General features: G+C 56.3%; 2 protein-coding genes across 2 annotated transcripts; one reads left to right on the top strand and one right to left on the bottom strand.

Moving 5' to 3' along the window:
• The first annotated feature begins 13,191 nt into the window (after nt 1-13,191).
• LOC119110006 (zinc finger protein 358) lies at nt 13,192-18,530 on the top strand. The gene is made up of 9 exons (XM_037233754.1): nt 13,192-13,296; nt 13,456-13,581; nt 14,311-14,427; nt 14,857-14,974; nt 15,566-15,763; nt 16,176-16,279; nt 17,526-17,960; nt 18,291-18,353; nt 18,483-18,530. Exons 1-9 carry the CDS (start codon nt 13,192-13,194, stop codon nt 18,528-18,530), a joined length of 1,314 nt encoding a protein of 437 aa, XP_037089649.1.
• Nucleotides 18,531-20,397: 1,867 nt separating this feature from the next.
• On the bottom strand, nt 20,398-23,057 carry LOC119110005 (protein phosphatase 1L). The gene is made up of 4 exons (XM_037233753.1): nt 22,848-23,057; nt 22,017-22,485; nt 21,477-21,607; nt 20,398-20,801 (listed from the first exon to the last, which is right to left on the bottom strand). Exons 1-4 carry the CDS (start codon nt 23,055-23,057, stop codon nt 20,400-20,402), a joined length of 1,212 nt encoding a protein of 403 aa, XP_037089648.1. The 3' UTR covers nt 20,398-20,399.
• Between the last annotated feature and the right edge of the window lie 294 nt (nt 23,058-23,351).

Raw genomic sequence — 23,351 nt, 5'->3', positions numbered from 1 at the left:
TTACTAATGGGTTGCTCTCTGACCTTGAATGAATCACGGTATTTCTTTAATGAAATGGGCTCAAACAGCTCGCCATGCAAAAAGCCGATCTTACCAGCTTTTGGCTACATATATGCCATATGGAAAAAGTCGGATAAGAGCATGCTGTAGAGAGCCACTTAATTGCATAGGTCAGGTAATATAAATAGCCAAACTCATGACATAAGCTTTACGTCGAGACAACCACCAGACGAACTCGAATCAATTGGGGCTGCGTAAGAAAGCTCTAAGAGGGACGTGACTGGAGGCTCAAAAAGTTAACTACACATCACCCGCCCAGTTTGTTGTGCTCCCCCACTATCACTCACCCTGACGACACCACTACGGACGACTTCGCCGGACACCCCTGAGCGCGCCACTGACAGAAGCTGACGGACGTGACATGTCAGGTGATGGACGTGGCAAGTCAGCTGATTAACATGACAAGTCAGCCAGCTGACGGACGGGACAAGTCAGGTGATGGACGTGGCAAGTCAGCTGATTAACATGACAAGTCAGCCAGCTGACGGACGGAACAAGTCAGGTGATGGACGTGGCAAGTCAGCTGATTAACATGACAAGTCAGCCAGCTGACGGACGGGACAAGTCAGCTGACGAACGTGGCAAGTCAGTCAGCTGACGGACGAGACAAACCAGCTGACGGACGGGACAAGTCAGCTGACGGACGGGACGAGTCAGCTGACGGACGGGACAAGTCAGCTGACGAACGTGACGAGTCAGCTGATGGACGGAACAAGTCACCTGACGGACGAGACGAGTCAGCTGACGGACGGGACGAGTCAGCTGACGGACGGGACAAGTCAGCTGACGAACGGGACAGGTCTTGCTCGCATAAAGTAAATCGGATTCCAAAGTGAATGATGCACCTGCTGGACCCGTTTTGATACACCCCCGTTTGCTTATGATCGTGTTAACACCCGACCCAAGATTGCTTGTGAGCATCATTTTTAAACATAACGCCGGATAGACCTAGAAATGATTCACGCAAAACTATGATTCGTTCTTGAGCACTCCCTATAGAGGTATCATCTACCATCCCGATGTCACTTTTATCCAGCCATCGCCATAGGCTTAACGTTCATCATTCTCGGAAAATGGTGCGCACCCACGGTCGCTGTCCCCACACCTATGTTGCCAGCGAACCTTTGTGTACGTATTTTTACCCACCCAACTTTGTCTGTTTTAAACATCTGAGTACGTTAAGTTGTGTGCGAACAATTGTATATGTGCTTCATGCATGCGAACGTTCCCCATGCAAAATGATGCCATTATGGATATTTGTCAATACAAGGATTTTCCATGCACACTAAATACGATACGAACATTTGCTTACGGACTTATTGGAACAAATTTTTGCGTATCTGCTTGTGCCATACAAGTTTTATATCTTACGTACATTTGCTTGCGAGCAATTGCGTACGTATTTTACACATGCAGGGTCGGATCCAGTCTTTCATTTTGGGGGCCAAGCCGTTGTTGCAGAGTATCATTTAATGCACCTCTTATCCTTAATGGACCTCACCTCACACCACACACACACCACACACCACACACACACACACACACACACACACACACACCACCACACACACCCACACACACACAAACACAAACACACCACACACACCACACACACACACCAAACACACACACACACACACACACACCACACACACACACACACACACACAGACACACACACACACACACCACACACACCACAACACACACACACACACACACCACACACACAACACACACACAACACACACACACACACACACACACACACCACACACCACAAACACACACACACACAACACACACACACACACACCACACACAACACACACACACACACACACACACACACACACACACCCACCCACAAACGCACACATGCATACAGACACAGGCACACACACACACACACACACACAACACAACACACACACACACACACCACACACACACACACACACCACACACACACACACACACACACACACCACACACAACACTACACACACACACACACACACACACACACACACACACACACACACACACACACACACACACCACACACACACACACACACACACACACACACACCACACACACACAACACACACACACACACAACACACACACACACACACACACCACACCAAACAAGCACGAAACAAACCATACACACGACACACCAATACACTACACACACAGCAACCACACAAACTACACCACACAAACACAATACACACACGAGCAACACTCACTACAAGCACAACACACACATCTACACACACACGACAACACACACTACACTACCACACACACTACACACACACACACAACAACACACACACCAACACACACACACACACCACACACACACACACACACCACACACACAACACACACACACACACACACACAAACACACACACCACAACACATCACGACACACACCACACACACACACACACACACACCAAACACAACACACACACACACCACCACACACACCACACACACACACACACACACACACACACACACCATCACACACAGCACACACCACACACCCACACCACACACACACAACACACACAGAGCACACACACACACACACACACACACACCACACACACAATATATATATATATATAATATATATATATATATATATATATATATATATATAGCCCCTTTACCCCCCCCTCCCGTTCCTGGACCCGCCCCTGTGCACATGCATATTTTTCCGAACGTGCTTCTGTCCAAAACCTGCCCCTGGCTCTGTATTGGCTGTTCTGTTATGTGTGACACATGGACGAGGCAATTTGTGGTATATCGGAGATGAAATAATATAAAAACCGTACATTTGCTTTGAAACCGTTATATCCCTTCCGGTCGGGATAAAAATCTGACCCAAATTTTAGGTTTCCTCCCCGGCGCATCAGATTTACGGAATGGAAAAATGGAGCCAGTTAGCACGCTGTGGCGCTGAGAACAGTCCTGTCCCTGGGGCCTCGACCCTGATTACAGACCAACGGTTATGATTACGATCGCAGCGACGATTCAATTAAATCCAACAAACAGGCCGAGCCAGCCGAAGCTGCTAGGGAACCGCTGGCCGACCGTGGCGCCATCTTCGCACACGAGTCGTGAGCACGCGGCACGCGCAGGACCTTCAGCGGGTGAGCGCCTGTTCTGGGGACGCTTGGCATGCCACCGTGTGTGGGCAGTCGTGACACCCTGGCCGGCATATACTCTTTTGTCAAATCGGCACTGCGGAGCTCTCGCACCGCTCACGGCTATGGGCTGACATTTCTCGCATGGAAAAGATCTTGTCATTGTGGCTCAAACAAGCGCTGTCTCTGAACGAGTCCAGTTGTCTGGTCCGGTCATCATCCTGGGATAATGCTACTGGGATTCTTTATTGCTCACCGCGGGCCTGTCTCAGCCGCCGTCCGCCATGGCTGCTTAAACGACTTTGGTTGATGCGTAAGATTAACAGGGACCTGCCGGCTGGACGACGGCACTCCTCGCTGCTGACCCAGCACTGGCGGGCGGGGGCATCGTCAGCGCTCCCACGCTGAACTGACCGGCGATGTGTGCCACCGAGGACTGCCCGGGGCGGGGGCCTCACCTTACCGCCGCCGCTGGCCTGGCCGGGACGGCTCCGCTTCTCCCCCGGCAGCCCCATGCCAGACACGCTCCAGAACGGCTGGCCCTCCTCCGGCTTGGCCCTCAGCTTGGACAGGTTCATGTTGTTCATGGCGGCTGACTGCTGGCGCCGCTGGCGCGGTGGCGGCGGCGTGAGCTCTCGTCCGTCGCCGGTCGCGGGAGTGTCAGCCGCGCGGCGGCGCCGGAGGGCGCGCGGCTACCGAGTCACAGCCTCGCGCGGCGATAACGTCCGGCGGCGGCCGATGCCAGGCGCCTCAAACCTCAGACGAGACCGTCAGCTCACAAGCGTGCACCGCTGCCACCCCGCCGCCGCCTTCCCCCGGACGCACGGCTGAGACCAGCCGGCACGTACCCTCGGACGTGCCCTCGGACGTGCCCTCGCACCGCGTCGGCCTCGGGCTCGGGGCGCACCGCCACAGCAGACGCCCGGTGCCGCCGGTCGCTCCCAGCCTCGCGCGGCTCCGCGCGCGACTGCGGCGCGTGCGGCACGTGCCGCTGTCGGCCGCCGGCGCGGGACGGCACGGGTTAGTCGGCCGGTGTCGACCCGTGCCCGGCCAATCTCGCGCCGCCGCCGACATGCTACAAATAAATCAGCGGCTGCTGTTTGCCGCAGCACGGCGGTCGCGCAGCCAGCGGCGCGGGGTACGTGGCGGTGTCAGCAGGGTTACGTGCACGGGAACACGAATGTGCTGATGTTAAGGCACGCCTGCTGGTGAGCTGGGCGCTAACGCGTTTACGTCCGCCCACGCAACAGCGATCTTCAATCCGCCTTTATCCCTGCCGGCGACCGTTTGACAGCACCGCCCCCCACCTCCCTTTTACACTAGTCATCGGGCCTCCTCTGCCTCGGTTGACAACGATATGATAGTCGCGCTCCTAGAAAGCCTCCTGCTCCTCCTGCCTCCGCGTCTGCTTCCGCCCCTGCCTCCACCCCTGCCTCCGCCCCTGCTTCCACCCCTGCCTCTGCCCCTGCCTCCGCTCTTACCTCCGCCCCTGCCTCCACCCCCTGCATCCGCCCCTGCCTCCACGCCTGCCTCCGCCCCTGCCTCTGCCTCCGCCTCCGTGCCTGCCTCCGCCCCTGCCTCCACCCCTACCTCCGCCCCTGCCTCCATCCCTGCATCCGGCCCTGTCTCCTCGCCTGCCTCCGTCCCTGTCTCTGCCTCAGCCTCCGTGCCTGCCTCCGCCCCTGCCTCCACCCCTGCCTCCGCCCCTGCCGGCGGTAACATGACAGCTCAGCCCACATCACAGCCGCGCTCGTCACGGCGCCGACCCAGTCCCGGTGCAATATTCATGCGGCGTCTGACCTTTTTGGCAGGGCGTGGCAACGCTGAGTTTAGTCAATGCTGCTGCAGCTGCCACCCGCGCTGCCGTCTGGCAGACGGGCGACGCAGCTGGCCCACGGAAGCCGTCTGGGGCCCGCAACATGACCAGCCAAGACGGAGCTGCGCTCTTTTAATAGCTGTCGTATGTTTTTTTCTGCACCTTCATAAAAACAGTGTATCTGCTCCGTTTGGCGTCATGCTTGTGTGGTGAATATTCACGTCGTCGTATCGGTGGTTTAAGTATGACACTTGATTAGGCAGTTTATACTTCTGATGATTTGATACTGTGCGTCAAGCCTTACCTTCACGTGCTAGTAGACTGCCGCGGATATCCGCTTTTCTTCCTCCGTGACTGCCTCTTTGTGAGTTGTTCGAAGCAGCTGCGAGGCAGAATACATATATCTCAGAGCATTTGGTCTTATTCCTCGTTGGAAGTGGAACAGATGGCCACAAAACAACAACATATCTTGATATTCCGGCTCCGGCTTGTGTTGAAAGCTACCACTTATCAATTGTGCCACAGGCGCCAGGCGGCTATACACATTCAGTAATATACCGCGAACGGGTCACGTCAAACAAAATAGGCGGAGTCGCTAGACCCGACGTTTTGGCGTCGCACCACGGCTGTGAGCTGTGGCTGTGTACACCACGGCTGTGAGCACACGGCTGTGAGTACACGGTGGTGTACACCACGGCTGTGAGCACACGGCTGTGAGTACACGACTGGGAGGTCCTACGCTCCCTGCGCGCGCGGTTAGAAGTGTTTTGAAAAGGTGGCGGTATTTTAGGCGGTGAACAGTACTTCATGCGGTGAAAGGCCGTCCGTATTCAATCATGCACTGGGAGGTGCTCATCTGAAGCAGGCACCGGCAGCTGGGCCCGGCGCGCGGCTGTCGCGCGATGATCGGCGAGATGTCGCAGAAACAATGCCGGTAAACGTCTGTGGCGTCACTTTCCGTTCGCGAAGAGAATAGGACCATGCGTGCTTGACAGCAGTGATTCCGGGAAACACTTAACAGTTGGGACAGACCGCCAGCATTTATTTTTCATGTATAAGTGTCCTTTTGCATATTGACGAAAGGCGGGCGACCGCCGTGAGCGCAGCGAGAAAACTTCGACAGTGTTCTAAAAATAGTTGCAACCCTGTTGGGCGCGTGCTACCGCGCGCGTCTTATAGCACCGCTTCAGGACTGCCACACGCTCGATAGCCCTGAAGCAGGGCAGCTAAGTAGTGCTTGTTTGGTGAGCTCTGACACGATTGCAAAACCCGGGTAAATGACAGAACTTTGTGACGAGAAGTGCCCCAGCGCTCGGTCCATCCTGCCCTCTGACGCTGCCTCATCATTAGTGGGACAGCTAACTCGGCCCGCAAGCCATTTCAGTCGGTAGCAAGTTTCACAGAAGCACAGGCACGCGGGCAGGAGGTGCATTCAGTCACCGATCTTTATTTGCTTTGGCTTTCTATTTATTTATATGTCCGTGGATAAGTCGCACGGGTTAAGTTTTGGTTGTGAAATAGTATTTATAGATATATAGAGAGAGAGAGAGAGAGAGAGAGAGAGAGAGAGAGAGAGAGAGGAGAGAGAGAGAGAGAGAGAGAGAGGAGAGGAGAGAGAGAGAGAGAGAGAGAGGAGAGAGAGAGAGAGAGAGAGAGAGAGAGATATATGTATATATATATATATATATATATATATATATATATATATATATATATATATATATATACGTTGTGGCAATGCATTCGAAGGCGTTGGGGGTGTCAGCCCGCGCCATCCTAGGGAAAAACTGTTTTTGTTGTGCCTCAAACCACCGCTGATGAACGATGAGCAAACTTATTTTGCTGATCGCAGGGGCTTAAATAACTAAGACGCTTCTTGCGAATTACACCCCACGCTAAGATTTTCACAACAATGGAGGTTTCCATCGCCTTGAAATGAGAAGTCGCTCGTCAGCTGCAAGACAACTGCGAACGGAATAGTTTTTCCAAGTTAACTTTGGGGCAGCAACTTAAATTGCCCGAAATCCGAGGAGAAATCGGGTCTTTGGGGAGGCTTGGTTAACCTTACCACCTCACCCCCTGCCCAACTGATTTTAAATAAAAAGTGACACCTCTGACAGCAGTGACACCGGCACCTGGTACTAGCGACACCCCTGGCACCAGAATATCAAGCTGCAGGCTGGCGTCACGGATCGTCCGACTCGCCGGCGCAGAGCGAGCGGCGGGAGCGCCAGGCCCCGACGTGCGTCGGCGTGGGTAAGGTCCGCGGTGGGAGGACCGTGGTCGGTGATCGCCGGTGGCGCTCCGGTCTGTGATTCACGGCACAGCGACGGTCAGGCTGGGTATAGCGGCATGAGGGGCAGGCGCGGAGGTTCGGTACCGAGCGGTGGCTGCACATGCACCTGCGGCGGGCTGACGTCGAGGACGGCAGCTGCAGGAGTGGCGGCAACTGGAGTGCTGAAGTGCCGGAGTGCTGACAGTGACGCTTGGCTAGCAGTCATGCTAGCGGGCGCGGTGGGCACTGTCGCACCACCATGTAGGGGGCGACGAAGGGGCCGGGCCTGGAGACGACGATGTCCGTCGCTTGCGCTGCTATGCATATCGAAAGGCTGGCCAACAACAGCTTGCACTTCCTGACGTCATCTTCGGTTCCGACGATCCTGAAAACGAAGGCCACCTGGGTGGTGACTGAGTTCCGGCTCTTCGGCAGGCAACACAGGCAGCTTGAAGGGACAGATGGCAGCAGGCGAGGGGCGCGTGCATGGCCGCCACTGCCGCTCTCCCCTTGTGCAGCCGCCGCGCTGGGTCGTTCGACGGCGGTGGCAACTTGGTGGTCGCGTGCGGAACCTGCGCGTGCTAATAGCGACGTGTTTCATTTACGTAAGCGCCACAACGGCGGTCGAGTGGCGGTTGAGCGTCAGTCTTAGCGGCAGCGGTGATCCGAGTGCACCTGCACCAAAGGCCGGAGGGTTGTTCTGGTCCGGAGATAGCCACTGTCTTGTGATCTGTACTTAGAGGCAGATCCAGGACTTCGTCAGGTGTAGGGGGGGGGGGGGGGGGGCACGCAACATTGTGGGGCTCCCTAGGTTTTAGGGTCCTTTGCAATAAAAAGTCCTTGCATTCCGGCCATTGAATTTTACGATTCTCATTTATTTTGTAATTGGGAATTGATCTTACTATGCGCAGCCTTAGAATACCAAGCGCGCTACGTATGCACGTTCATAGAGCTCATTCGTTTTCCCCTTCTTCATGGTGAATTCTCTCATTTTGAGGCTAAGTTTTTTGGAAAAACATACCAAAGTAGACAAAAAGATGACTGTCCAATATCATTAAACTCAAGTGCGAATTTGACTCCCAGCTTATTTACAGCTAGCCGGCTGGTCTAGCTGGTCAACTGACGGCTGATGACTAATGCAGAGTTTCACTTTATTTGTTATGAAAAAGTACGAAGCGTCCTAGAATTTCAGATGTATTAAGAACATGCAGCAGAAGTATTTTAGGTGTCACAACTTTAATAACCAACGGAAATTACACATACGACGTCTGCGGCACGTTCGATTGTGTTCTACAATTGCGTTAAAAAATTCTTGATAAAAACAATGAATAATTCTTGAAAAAATAAAATTCATCGGCGCACATACGACTGCTGCTCTCGAGCATAGGCGCTAGGGCCAATAGGGACGGAACCTGAGCGATCATTGGTGCCGCGACAGGCCAGCAAAGAGGCTTCCGTCAGCAAACGTAGGGTACTCAGATCAAGCAAGAAAAACCCAAGACCAACACGGTGGCCTCTGAACGATCGGGAGTGTCCCGGCAGGCTGACATATAGGACCCCGGCCAGAGTACAGGGTCCTCTGAGCATAGGAAATTACCGAAGAACAATGTAATGAATACATGCTCCTATGCGATCAACAGTGGCCAGGCAGGTGAATAGAAAGGGCCGTAATGGGGGCGAGGGGTCCTCCGCCGACGGGATCGAAGGGAAAGAACACCAGATCATTGCAGAGGGCCACTGAGCTCTGAGTGGCTCGGTGCCTTACCTTATTTGGGCCCAAGCAGCAGCACAAGGCCCTCCGATCAAGTGGAATAAACCCGGGATTAATATGAAGGGTCTCTGAGCAACTGATTGCACCCCGGTATATGGGGCCCCGGCAAAAGCGTATAGAACCTTTCGGGCGAATGGGAAAAATCTGTGGGGCGTGGACGGTCCCTGAGCAACCAAGAAAGCCTAGGCATGTTAGCAGATAGTGCCCCAACAGCAGCGTAGGGCCCTACGAGAAAATGTAAAGCGATCATGGGCGACGTGGAAGGCTTCTTAGCGGTCAGACTTACCCGGCAAGGGAACAGATAGGGCCTCAGCAAGAGCGTAACGCCTCGGGGCAGCGTTATGAGGCTCAGAATGTGCCACAACCACCTCTCTCTTAAACGGCGAAAATTAAATTTGCTCACGGGGTCTTCACTTTTGCTTGGGACTTATCTTGGTCGTCTGAAGGCGCAAATACGTCCAATTTTGTTGTGTTCTGTGTTAGACAACTGCGTCCGTTCGGGCAGTCATGGGTCCCTTCGGAGCCTATGGCCCCTCGAGGCAAAAGGGGCTATAGTTTCGCGCCCCTCCCCCCTCGAATCCGCCACTGGCCCCAGCTGTTTAATAGATGGGGCCCCGACAGGAACAAAGGGTCATCCATTTAAATAAGACATACCCACGATACAATGCAGAGGCCCCCGAACGATTGAGTGGGCCGGAGCAGGTGAACGGATAGACTCCCGAAAGGAGCGTAGGGTCCACCATTCAAATAGGAAGAACCAAACACCCAGTGTGGAGTGTCTCCAAAAGATCGAGCATGCCCAAGTATGATATCAGATGATTCCCGACAGGAGCGTTGGGTCCTACGTTCAAATACCAAAACCCAATGTGCACGGCCCCCGAACAATCCAGTGTGCCCGAACAGGCTAACAGATGGGCCCCCGACATGTGTGTAGGGCTCTTCATTCAAATAGGAAGCACCCAAGACAAAATTTGGAGGGCCCCGAACTAACGAGCATGCTGTTGGTTATTTAATCTTAACAATGCGTGGACTGCAATGGTTCTTTGCGCTACCGAGTGCGCCCAAGGAGGTTAACAGGTGGGTCCCCAACAACAGTGCAAGGCCCTAAGCAAGTGACAGAAATTTGGAAGAGTCCTAGACCATTGAAGAGGTCCCGTGAGCATATCGTAAGTACGTCGGTGGGTTAACCGAGATCAACGTGAAAGGCCCCTGAGCAACCGAGAATATCCCGGCAAGTTAACATATGGTACCCCTAGCTATAGCGTACAGAGCTTTTCGGGTGGATGGAAGGAATCGCGGAAGGCTCCTGATTGACAGAGTGCCCCGGCACGCTAGCAGGAAGGAAGAGCCCATCGATAGCGTAGGGCCCTCCGAGATGAAAAGAAATGAAGGGCAACGTAGAAGGCCCCTTAACGATCGGATTGCAGCTATATGTGGACAAATAAACCCAGAAAGAGCATGGGGCCACTGGACAGCATTATGAGCCTTGAGACCTTCCAATCACTACCATTGCAATCAGTGAATAATAATTTTTGCCTACCGGAGGCCCAAAAGCGTCCAATCTTGTTCTCTTGTATACAAAAAGCTGCATCTGTTCGGCCAACTATGTGGCTCCTTTGGAGCTCAAGGGGACATGACCCCGTGCCCCCTCCCCTCTGGATCCGCCCCTGTATGTGCTTGTAGCCTTTGCTGTCTTGCTGCCATCGGAGAAGCGTAATGAAGCGCTGTAAGCGGACGGCCGCGCTCTGGCACTGCAACCGGAGCGGCACATTCCGACGGCCCGCGGTGTTTCCAGAAGCCGGGGCGATGCGCAGCGGACCGGGACGACTGTGGCGGCCTGCGCGACGGCGCTTCCAACTGACTGTGTAGGCGGAGCGGCCGCACGACGGTTTTTGCACCGCGATCACGGCGGGGGGCACCATGGTGGGGACGCTGGCGGGAGGTCCAGTACGAATGTGACTGCTTACCACTTCCCGCACACCGTGGCAAATTAATTTTACGTGTGACCCTCTAACTATTTAGGAGAACGCCTTCCTACACGGTAGATCTGCGCGGAGAAGCAACCCTAAAGATGCGCCGTGGGCGTGGTAGCAAGTACTTTGTACGGAAGCACTCACCTCTGAAAACCACAGCTGGTGACGGTTTTCGCGAAGAGCTGCGTCTGTGAGAGAGCGGTCATGAGTCGATCCCCGCACGACAGGGCCTCGTTAGATCTGTCGTCCGCACGATTGTCAGCTGGAATGCGTGACATTATACGCGCTGACGGAAGCGTTCGATGTGAGGGTGACGGGAACGTTTTTAACTTTACCTTTCCTTTTCCTTTACCATATCACCTTCAAGGATTTGGCATCCCATTGTTAGTAGTGAAAACGACGCAGCTGTTTCGAAAATCTGGTGCGGGCTTATTTTGTTATATAGGTTGGTGTATTTCAGTGTATTCGCAGCGACCCGGGTGATAACACGTCTGAAATGTCAAAAATATCAAAACAAGCAAAAATGACATTCTGAAAGATAATCCAACTTTGTTCAGGCCTATTTGCTTGCATGATGTTGTCTGGGCATAACGTGACGAAGTGTGACAAATTTCCTGAAAGGTAGCTTGCATTGTTTTGGCAACAGCAATCACCAATTACAGACGAGAGAGCTGTTATTTCCGTTATGACGGAATCAAGGAGGGCAGTCTGAGTTTTATTTATTATTCTTGGGCATGATAGGAATAGGTGAATGTATGGGCTGGTCCATTTGGTTGGTTGAAATTAACAATTGTTTGCCAACATCTAAACAATGGGTTTTATTTCATTTGTGATAGATTAGTTTGATTTGCCAAATGGGAATTCAATATACATTATTTTGAAATGAGAGAAATCCAACTTTTGAGGTTTTAAGAAAAATTCACGATATGATCATCAGGGTCCCAGCTATCTAGGAGGGCTAATTTTATGACCAGGGAATCATTGATTAGGGTCAAAATGGCTATGAGTTGCTATTCCAAATTTTTCAATGGCATCACAATATCTTTGCATATAATTGGGAGTGTTAAAAGTAGGCTATCTTTAATTCTCAGTTCCCTTTTGTCAGTGGCAGCTTTGGTAAGATATAGATATCAACATGCCTTAAGGTAAATGATCTGCATTATTGCATGTAGGAAAAACTGGTAATTATTGGCAGAATAAATACAATTCAATTTGTGTGCTCCATGTCTTTAGTCAGGAAGGACTAACTATTGTGGAATTACTTTTGTACACATCATTGCAGTTTCTGTTTGTCCAGGTTCCCAGTGGGATTCTTGTTAACATACCATATTTGGAGGTTGCTTAAAGGCATTGATAAAAAGGAGCTTGTCCAGTTGTAACTCATAGATATTATATCCAAAGAATTGTTTGTTCAGCATTGCACATGCACACTTAAACCCATGGATTACCATGCTCTGTGACCATGGAACAATAATTTTCACCACCCTTTTGTTCAGATGGGTTTTTCATAATACAGTTGACAATTAACTGTGGAGTGGAAATCATTTGGCATGAACAAGGATATGTGGGGTCATGTGTGCACAAGTATTTTACATCTCATGACATCACTACATATAATGCACTCATGTAAAGAAGCATGCATGTGTATGTTTCCCCAAAGTATGGTCCCTTAACACTGTGATAAGATAGAATTGTCAGTTCAAAAAGCAAAACAGCAGTAAATGCAAGGCACATGCAGACAGATCATCTCTCTTTGTTTTTGCATTTTCATGCAAGCACTGTGAAGCTGGTAAGATGAGAATAATATGCTAGCCTAAGTTGATGCTTCTTTTAGTGGAAAATGAATTTTTTTAACCACAGAATGCAAAGCTTTCCATAAGTTGGTTAGCAAAGCAAAGGAATGCAAAACACTCAGAAGTCTCTCTATCTCATAAATGCCTAGTCATCTACTTTAAGGACTCAGGCCAGGAGGCCAAAACTGACAGCTTTCATATCCTGGATAGTGGTTATAGAAAGTGAGGTTCTGATGACAATACCGCTACACAATTTTGCCTTTTATGGAATAACTACCAAGGTTGAAACTGCACTGCCTCAGAATACCATTCCCTAACCCCAGTTTCATCATGCTGCAGGTGCAAATGATGGAGTGGGAGCCAGAGCAGACCAGCTGCCTGACATGCCCACTGTGCCTGCGGTCGGGGTTCGCCTCGCTGGACGCGCTGCTGCAGGCGCTGCAGGCGCTCACGTCAGGTCAGCCTGGCTGTCCTGTGTGCGGCGAGCAGCTGCCCAGTCTGCAGTGCTTCCTACTGCACCTGGCCAGCCACGGCGGCCGCGACCCGGCCCTCGCCGCCCTCCCGGCGCTCTCGGCGCCGCCGCCGGACGGCCAGCTGTACCTGCACTGCTCGCTCTGCCCCAAGAAATTCAAGACGGCCAAGGGTCGCGCCAGCCACGTGCGCTCCAAGCACGGCGCCGAGTGTGCGGCGGAGGGCGTGGCCTGCGCTGTCTCCCCGACGGTGGGCTCTCTCCCAGACCGAGCCGGGCCGCCGGTGGACCAGCCCGCTGCCTCGCCGGCCAGTGGAGCGCCAGGCGCGCCCGCAGCGGTGCCCACTCCTCGGGGCGAGCACGTGGCGGCCCAGACGGCGTGGTCAGCGGGCCCGCTGGTCGCGGACGGAAGTGGCGCTGGGTGCTCGCTGGACGCGTCACGGCGCGTCTTGGACGGGGATGCGCAGGCGTGGACTGTGTCTGGCTTTCCATTGGCATCGCATGGCCAGGCGTTGGACCCAGACGGCCAGGGTCTGTACTTCCATGGCCATACCTTGCCTTCCCCTAGCCAACTGTCATCTTTGGCTCCGTCGCCACATCTACAAGAGCTACCATCTCAGGGTCAACTAGTGCCACCAGCCAGTAATCAGCCATCACCTTTGGACCAGTTGCTGCTGTCTCACAATCAGCAGCGGCTGTCTCACAATCAGCAGCTGCCATCGCAGGATCAGCAGCCGCCATCTGCAGACCAGCTGCTTCCGTTTCATGACCAGCTGCTGCAGCCTTGCGGTCAGCAACTCTCGGCCGAGGACCGGCCGCCGCCAGCTAGGGGGGAGTTGTCGCTGGGGGCCGCGAGCGGCGAGCCGCCGCCGCTGATCCGGCGGCCTGACGGCGCCCGCCGCCTGCGCCGCCTGCTGCAGGCGGCCCAGCACGCCTGCCGCGACTGCGGCCGCCTGTTCCGCCTGCGCGCCGGCCTGGAGGCGCATCGGCGCCTGGCGCACGGCGACGGACCCACCGAGCGGTGCGCCATCTGCCAGCGGCAGTTCACCAGCAGCCGCCGCCTGCAGCGCCACCTCGTCACGCACAACGTCCGCCCGGTGAGTGGTGTCGTGTGACAACGTCGGTTCCGCTGGTGGTAACGTCCGTGAAGTGGTGATGTAGCGACAGCGCTCGACCGCAGAGTGCCGTGACGTAACAAGATGTCAGAAGGGGAGGTGACATGGTAACAGAAGGTGACATGGTAACATCGGACCAGGGAGTAACATGACACCCACTTCTACCCGGTGAGTAACGTGGAAGCGAGTGTCCCCTTATCATACGTGGTCTGGCGTGTTGTGTAGTAGCGAGATGAATGGTGCGATGTGGCTGCTTCTGTCCGATGAACGATGCGATGACAACGCCCGCCTAGTGTTATGCCGCGCGCCGATGTTGCCCACCGCTCGTTCCCATTATTTCTGCCGTGTAGTACTATTTCCTCTTCAAACTTGATCATCCCGAATGCTATATATTATTCTATGCTGTTGCAGGATGCTTCTTCCGCGTCGGACACGAAAACGAAGGAAAGTGCTGAATTTGAGTGTCCTACATGCAAGAAAACATTTACCACTGCTCATTTTCTGAAGAAACACAGCAAACTGCATACTGGTAAGCCAGCCACTGTGTCTTTCATGTCGTCTCATCAGACATGTGGATAAACTGTGATTTTTTATATCAGCCTGCATCTGTTTCCTCTGAGTGCACACTCTTACGGGCCTGTTACTCACTGCTCTATGATAAGCCACATTAAGGCTCTCTGCAAACGTCATTCAGTGGTCATGGCATTGATCCAAGTGATTTTTAGCTCCCAAGTTACCCATCATTATGGCCTGCTTCTGTTGCATGGAAGGTTATCGTCTCATCAGCATGATTTACAACCTTTTAAGGTTTGCTAAGCAGTCACTTTTTCGATGACCTGTAAGCGTCCACGCCTGATTTGTGTTCCTCTTCTCCTCGCTTTGGTTTCGTCTCGAGTGGAGATACATTTTGTGAGTGACACTCTCTCTCTCTATCACTTGGAGTCAGCGCATCACTCTCTGAATCCAGACATCGATGCGAATACCCCCGCGAGATGCAGGGCCGTGGGTGCCGTCATCCACGGCTGAAACCTCGTGCCATCGAAAATTTCCTGCGATGAGAATCGAACCGTGACCTTCCAATCACAAGCCCACCGCGCTGACCGCACGGCCCGGCCCGCAGGGGAGACGCCGTACGTGTGCGACGTGTGCGGGCGCGGCTTCGCGCTGCAGCAGTCGCACCACAAGCACCAGCAGTACCACACCGGCCAGCGGCCCTACGCCTGCCCGCAGTGCGGCCGCGCCTTCCGCGAGTCGGCCACCCTGCAGAACCACATGCGCATCCACTCGGGCGAGAAGCCGTGGACGTGCGAGACCTGCGGTACGCCCGCCCGCCGGGGAGCGATGCGGGGGGGGGGAGGGGGGGGGGGGGGGGGGGTGATGCCGGGTGTCGCGATTGGCCGTGGTTGATGCAGTGATGCACGGAACGTGGCATGTGATATGCTGCTATGATGGTGAAGGGATGACTGTATGGAGGTAGCGGCGGCGTACATGCCGGGATGGGCAGTGCTAACCCAAAGCTGTCATTGGTTTCAAAGCGCTCGTGATGTTTATTTGGCTTAGTGCTTTGTGCCACATTTCCGTAAAGATGTCGAGCGATCCTTTGCCGAAGTGCCGGCCCGTGGGGAGAGGATAACAGTGTTGCCTCACGGTGAGCGCCCTGAGTCGGCGTGCGACCCGACCCGAGCGTGCGAAGAGACGCCGTCACCCAGCCCCCGGCATCGTCTTCGCAGGCAAGTCGTTCCGCCAGCGCATCACGTACGTGGTGCACCGACGCATCCACACAGGCGCGCTGCCCTACACCTGCACCGGCTGCAACAGCGGCTTCCGCTACAAGGTCAGCGACCGGCCGCTGCGCTCGGGCGCCGCGCGCTCGAGGTGGGGCCGCGCGCCGGCCGTGCCTTCCCCGTTCGCCGGGGATTAGCCATGCCCCAGGGCGAGCAGGGGGTGGTCGGCTAGTCACGGTCGGAGCGCGGTCTGGCGCTAGACGGTGGCGCAGATGGATGGTGTTGCAGTCATTGCAGCAGGCCTTCGGTCTCGAATTCGGCTGCAAAAGGGCTAGAACCCCTGCACCCCGTGGCCCTGGTGCAGTCGTGGTAAGGACTTGTGACTGAGGTGTCTGCAAGGTCATCTGTAAAATGTCAGGATAAGCGCATTTCGGTTTCATTTCTCGCGTGTTTGAACAACCTTTGCATGATCGCACCGTTGTGAGACCCTAATTAGCTCAGTGTGCATTCCACTGCTCATCTATAGTCAAGCCATCTCAAACCACTTAACCAATCATGTGCATTCTGGTCTCTTTTCCTTCCACCTATGAAAATGTCTGACGTCATAGGTCACATCACGTCTATAACTGCATGCTCTTCCACAAAGTGGACCCATGTGTGCGGATGCGCTATTTTTTCGTTTGCATTAACCAGACGCGTTTCTAATCGCAGCTGAGTGCCTGCGGAGGCTGAAATTCCGTGCGAAACAGAGGTGAGGATTGCTGTGGGCTTGGACAGATGGGGACCGTATGCCATGTGCCCCGTTGATTTTAATTTTCTACATTGGTGGCATCGCTCGGCGAATAAGTGCTAGTTTCCACCAGACGCCAAAGGAAACGTGAAATAATGTGTGTTCGTGTCTTCGTGAAGCGCCTTAAAAGCTTCGTGTGACGTAGATCTGGTTAAATTTGTAAAATTCGTATAGCTTGAATATTTTTGTTCACTCGGTCTGCATTGAATATTACGTATGTGAAGTCTTTGAAAGATTTAAAGGGTCAGCTGTCAGAAGCTATGGGTTTAGAATGTTTTTAAGGTCACACATGGTGTTTAAGCTCGTCAGAGGTCACTTAGTTTAAGAAGGGTGCAAGTGGAGAAGCTATTAGCAGCTCACGTATTACTGCAATCATCTATTATTCATGTCATTGTGTGGGACATCTCACAATATTTGATTTCCCACGGGCTTGAAATCAGATGCTTTTGTGGGGAAAGAATGCATACGTTATTTGACAATGTGCCAGGCGCAGATCTTCGGTGCCTTCAGTGTTCTGGCACATCGCCACACCATAGTCCCATGCAAATGCGCTCCTTGAATTTCAGGTCAGCCTCCGAGCTCACAAATGCACGGCGACTGAGCCGACCAGTGCCCCGACCCTGGCGCCACCCGAAGGCAGCCCTGCGCCCGACAACTTACAGGCCTCGCCGGCGGCGACGCCATCGTCGACGCATCCACGCCAGCATGTTGCAGCTGGTTCAACGCCAGCGCTGACGAACGAACACGCCGCCCAGCAGAGCATGCCAGCGGCCGTGCTCCTCGAGCCGTCCGTGTTTCCGTTCGTCGCCGAGCAATTCCCACTGGAGGACGGACTGGCAACGAACACCGCCCCGGTCCACTCAAGCGGACCGCTTCCCGCCGCGGTCGGCACGCCCACTCGTCTCGCAGCGGCGGGCGTGCCGGAGGGGCCGTCCGGCCAGCAGCGCTTCCGGCCCAAGGTGTCGCGGATGCTGCTGCACCGTTTGGTGCAGAAGCTGCGGGCGCGGCGCGCGCGCGCCGACGGCCTGCCGGAGGCGTCGGCGCACCGCGCGTCGTCCCCGGGCGCCGCGGCCGCGGCCGGCGCCGATCCGTGCGGCGCGACACCGGGGCCAGGGCGCGCCGGCGCTCCTCTCGACGTCGCCGCGCCCCGGCCGGACGAGCCGTCCGGGATGGTCGTGGCGGCGAGCGGCGTGCTGCTGGAGGAGCTCGCGTTCGCGGCGCCGCCGCCGGCGGTGGAAGCGCACGCGCCGGCGGCGCCGGACATCGACCTGCAGCAGCTGTTCGCGTTCCCGGTGCCGGAGCGGCCGGCGCTGCTGTCGCCGCTGCACCAGGCGATCGAGAGCGTGGCGCGCGAGCTGGCCAACATCCCGCTTAACTCGCCGCCGCCGCCGACCGTCGGCGAGTCGGCCGAGGCGCCGCTCGAGGCGAGGCCCGCTGGCGGCGAGGCGGCGGCGGCGGGGCGTGATGCGGAGGCGGAGGGCCCGACCGTGGGTACGGCGCTCCCGGCCGCCGACGGCGAGCAGCCCTGCGACCTGGACATGCTCCTCAGTCAGCTGTTTGATGAAGACTAGCCACTTGGTCGCCTGCGGAGTGGTCTGACAGACGGCAGCGGAGCTGCACGACATACTTCCTCGGTGATGTGGCTTGCGTGCTGTTTCGAACGGTGGAACCACGGCGTGGCGAGTTCAGGCCGTGGACTGAGCAGAAGTAGAGCCATTGGGCTTGGGCAGTTGCAATCATAACTGCGAGCTTGTGCCAGTCTAGTCAACTCACCATGATTGCCGAAGTAGTCAGGGATTGCAATCATAATTGCGAGATCGTATTACTACTCTAGTCACCACATCTTGCGTGCTTATTGTTTCGAGTTGCACCTTACGCTTGTCTGCACTTGTAGTGCTAAGACATGGCATAATTTTGCTGGCAGCTTGCTTCAATGAATACAGTTGAGGTGGTATTTATATTTTCCTCTGATCTTCAGTTACTCGTGTGCGATGTTGTGCCGTGTTGTGAGCTTAGTGCGCTAATATAGGTCCGTTTTATAGTGCTTGTTCTTTGGCAACTGCCGCTCACTGGTGATGCTGGTACGCCTCAGTACGACCTTCATTGGCATGCGGCCCCCCGGGAGATCTTTTTCCTGGCCCGACCGCCGCCCTTCGACACCGATGGTGGCGTTCAGTGTCCCGAGGACCACGCGAAAGCCATGCCGTGGATCGCGCGGATGGAGCGGCGCCTGACACGGACCACTCAGTGGTCACGTGCCGCAGGGTCAGTCAGTGGTGTCCGAGTCTGCCTGTCTTCGTCATCAGGCCACATGATGACCTGATGCACTCCGTGATCAGTCGTACCACCTACACGCACTGGTACCGCACGGCTGGTAAGCTGTACCGAGGCTCCGCGTCTGATGGTGAGAGTTCCGGCGTGCGTTGAATCCCGGCGTTTTGCTGGCACTGTCGAGAATGACGTTCTAGGGTTTGTGCAGACGGGGATCGTTCTCACATGTCAAGCCTGGCGGGCCCTGGCGCGAAGTGACGCTTTAGAGAAGTGATGTGCTATTGCCGCTTTTGCTGGGCAACGCAGGGCTAATTTTCGACAGGCTAGTTGGTATGCATGTGAGACATGATTTACGCCCTGGAGTAAAATACGGAATGTGGAAAACGGAGCGAGGTACTGGGAAACGCCAGCTTAGACTAGGATATCGACCATCAGCGGAAACCTCAAACTCGGAGACTGTGTTTCTGTGCGGGGCTTTACAGCTAAGTAGCACTAATTTGAAGGCCGACTGCAACTCAGAAACAGTCCGAAATCGGCTCTCAAACTTTAAAGTTCCTAAACCACTTCAAGCGTGGGTGTGGAACTTGAAGAACATACAAAAACGATTACACAGCTGCGCTAAAAGGCTAAGTTACTTCCACGTTCGCACGGCACTGTCAGTAGTCTGACGCGGGACTAGAACCAAACATCTCAGCGCTTTCACGGCAGTTTATTTATCATCTGCATAAATAAGAACAGCACAAGATAACATTCCGGACGAACACTGCACCTACGACGTGCGATACAACGGGGCCCAGTGACGGATGGTGAAGGGAGTCCTCTCCGCGCGTGGTGCATACGTCACCGTGAACAAACGTCCAGCCACCCCAGCTCGCTCCTGAGACCACTCGAAGGCGCTTGCATCACTTCGGACCTACCGCAGGGGCCCACAAGCCAGTGAGGCGGCACGGGCGGACCGTACCGCTGCATGCACGAGCGCAGGTCGCCCGGAGGGGGCGCACACTTATCACTGGCCACCCCGCCCTGCACCGCGGACGGCGCCCCGCATAAAACAAGCTCAACCGCTGCTGACTAGATGAACCGCGCGCCCACGGTGGCGCCACCTAGCTGCCTGTGCCACGCCGGCGCCGCCCACCCGCCACCCCCGGCGTCCGCCGGTGGCGCCACGCCTAGCTGGCGGCGGCGCGCCGGAAGCTGCCCGACCGGCCCAGCTGCCCCGGCCGCAGGTCCACCACCAGCACGGTGATATTGTCGAGCGAGCCGCGCTGGTACGCCAGCAGCGCTAGGCTGCGCGCGCCCAGATCCGGCTCGTGGAGACGCGCGCGCACGTGCTGTACGGCCTCCTGGCCGCTGGCCGCGTCCCAGAGGCCGTCAGAGGCCAGCAGCAGGAACGGCGCCGCGTGGTGGCGCACGCTCACCGTCTGCACGTCCGGGCGGCACGTGAGCAGGCGCCGCTCCTTGAACGGCAGATCGCCCAGCGCGCGGCTCGTCGCCAGGATGCCGTTGACACGCCACACGCCGTTGAAGGTGACGAAGCCGCCCGCCTCCGTGATGCGCTTCTTCTCGGTCAGCTGGCGGGAGAAGGGAGGGAGGTCAAAGGGGGCGCGGTGCACGGCAGCTGGAGGGGGACATGGGGTGGGGGTGGGGGGCAGGGGAACGGCGCATGAACAACTGAATGAGAGGAGGTGAAAGGAGGACAGGCGATATGTCAGCCAGCGGAAGGGAGGGAGGCCTGGTGGAAGTGAAAGGGCATCTGGCGCATGATAGTGAGAGGGCGGTCCGACGCCCCCTCACTGGCGCAGGGGGCCCGGCCTCAGACCACGGACAGGATATCGGTCAAGCTTGCAATGTTGCAAGGTTGACAAGATCGCAGAGCTTGCAAAGGCGAAGTGAGGTCATGGGGAACTACGTATGGGGGCACCGAGTGCCACCTGCTCACGTGATAGTAATCGATTAAGGTACGTGACCTGGCACGGTCTAACGACACACATAGCACCTGAGCGATGACCTTTGCAAACAGAGCATCAGCACGCTGTGGTGGCGCCTGCCATCACAAATCGATTCCAAAGGACGATCATAAGCAGAGCCCAGATTATGAGAGCCAAACCGCACCCACGACCAACGCACCAAAAACTGCTGAGACATCGCGCCATCGATTCACACTGGCTCTCAAAAAAAAACCGACAAATGCTGTCAGTCTCGCCGCGCCGCCGTCCCTCTCGCGGCGGGGTGGGGCGCGCCCGCACCTGGTCCGGCTTGTGGTCGGTGGTGAGCGGCACGGCGTGGCCGCGGGCGTCGCAGAGCACGGCGCGCGAGTCGCCGCAGCTGGCCACCACCACCTGGTCGCCGTCCACCAGCGCCAGCACAGCCGTGGTGCCTGCGGCGAGGCCGCGCCGGCGAGTCATGTGACGGCCGTGGCGGGCGCCGCCGAATGCGAGGCACGGCGCGACCGGCAGCCGCGACAGTGGTCCACAAGGTAGCCGACCCCAGCGGCGTCGGGGCGAGGATCTACGGAGAAGGATGGCCACTGTCCACATCAGACACGCGTCATCCGGCGTAGACAGGAAGCGGTGGAAACTGCCTCCAGGTGTAAGCGAGCAAACTGAAGACATCGTATACTGCTTGCCACCGCGCAGCTGGCACGAAAAGCCACGCAAGTAACCCACCACAAGCCAGCGAGCAAACCCCACACCCGGGCTTCCATCCCCCCCTTACGCGCCGGGCTCGTACACGTGCCCCAATCGGCAGACCGTATCACGGGGTGCTTCCAGAACGACCGCACTCACCGGCGATGCACGCCTCGCGCCGCGCCGCGTCCAGCAGGGCGGCGTCCACCTCGCTGAACACGTCCTGCATCACCTTGGTGTAGTTGATCTGGCCGAAGAAGTTGACCAGCATGTCCCCCTGGGCGGAGGCGCTGCGCCGCGGGCTGCGCGTGCGCTGGTACGCCTCGTGCGACTTGCAGGAGCCCAGCGTGGCGCCGGCCGACTCGCGCTCGCCCTCCGGCTCAGGCTCGGCCGGGGATATCGATATAGAGACGCGGGCGGACGACTCGACTGCCGGAGAGGCGGCGGACGGAGTGGCGGCGGTGGCTGGCTCGGCGGCAGCGGTGGCCGGCTCGGCGGCAGCGTCGGCCGACTCGTCCGGGTCGGCCGGCTCGCCCACGTCGGCCGCTCGGCCCCGCTGGACGTGCACCTCCAGCAGCTTGGCCTTCAGCGCCTCGATCAGGTGGTCCTTGGTGTACTCGGCCGCGAACTGAAACGAGCGGTGAGGCGGTAGGCGGGCGACCGCCCGGGCCGGCTTCGTGCCATGGTCTGGTGTGCTGGAGCTCGTCTGGTTACCGATGCGACCGACACAATCGACACGAATAACGACACGAACACGTCCTGGGGACATGTTCGTTCGTGAGCGCAGTCCTGGCAACGTTTCACATATGGATTTTCAATTCAAATGCTGCCGACTTCATCAATGACCGATCCCGAAAACCCGTCTGAGAATGAATTACCACACTGAAAACGGCCAAAACGTGCTCGAACGACACGCTGCGATATTCGCACCAATCAGCAGCGCACCTCCTCGAGGGGCCGACACGGCGTCACGGCCGCCCCGCCACTCACGTCGCCGCCGTGTCCGTCGTACACGGCGTAGATGGAGAGTCCGCGGCCGTCGCGCTGCTCCTCGCCGGGCGCGCGCGCCCCGAGCGCGATCTCCTCCTCGGCCGCGAACCGGTCCTCCATCTTGGAGCGCAGGCCCTGGATGGCGAAGGCGTGGCCGCGGCGGCCGCACCACTCGAGCGGCGGCGTGTCGCCGCACAGCGCGTGCGCCATGTCCTGCACGTGGCGCGCGCCCGGCAGCGTGACGCGCGCGCTGAGGGCGCGCGCCGCGCGCGCCAGACACTCGAAGCACCGGTCGTTGATGAGCAGCGCCAGCAGGCCTATGGCCAGCAGGACGCCCAGCATCTCGGGCCGCAGCATGTGGATCTCGATGAAGAGCAGCACGTACTCCAGCACGATCAGCAGCCGCTCCCACAGGGCGGACGCCGTACGCAGGAGCAGGTGCGCATGGCTCATGAAGAAGCTCTGCAGCACCTCGCACTCGATGGCGTCATCCATGGTGTTCAG

This window comes from Pollicipes pollicipes, unplaced genomic scaffold (assembly GCF_011947565.3).
Source record: "Pollicipes pollicipes isolate AB1234 unplaced genomic scaffold, Ppol_2.1 Scaffold_7231;HRSCAF=8579_pilon_pilon_pilon, whole genome shotgun sequence".
Classification (NCBI taxonomy): domain Eukaryota; kingdom Metazoa; phylum Arthropoda; class Thecostraca; order Pollicipedomorpha; family Pollicipedidae; genus Pollicipes; species Pollicipes pollicipes.
The sequence above is the reverse complement of the archived record's forward strand: the minus strand, read 5'-3'. Positions and strand labels throughout refer to the sequence as shown.

What these genes read in the sequence shown, in the direction of transcription:
- LOC119110006 (XM_037233754.1), top strand. Translation starts at nt 13,192, where the DNA reads ATGCTGCAGGTGCAAATGATGGAGTGGGAGCCAGAGCAGACCAGCTGC. An exon ending in GTGGACGTGCGAGACCTGCG is followed by an intron (nt 15,764 to 16,175) that starts GTACGCCCGCCC and finishes TCGTCTTCGCAG; the next exon opens with GCAAGTCGTTCCGCCAGCGC. An exon ending in ACTCGCCGCCGCCGCCGACC is followed by an intron (nt 18,354 to 18,482) that starts GTCGGCGAGTCG and finishes GACGGCGAGCAG; the next exon opens with CCCTGCGACCTGGACATGCT.
- LOC119110005 (XM_037233753.1), bottom strand. Translation starts at nt 23,057, where the DNA reads ATGGCGCACGCGCTGTGCGGCGACACGCCGCCGCTCGAGTGGTGCGGC. An exon ending in GCGCGAGGCGTGCATCGCCG is followed by an intron (nt 21,608 to 22,016) that starts GTGAGTGCGGTC and finishes GCCTCGCCGCAG; the next exon opens with GCACCACGGCTGTGCTGGCG. An exon ending in CCGACCACAAGCCGGACCAG is followed by an intron (nt 20,802 to 21,476) that starts GTGCGGGCGCGC and finishes TTCTCCCGCCAG; the next exon opens with CTGACCGAGAAGAAGCGCAT.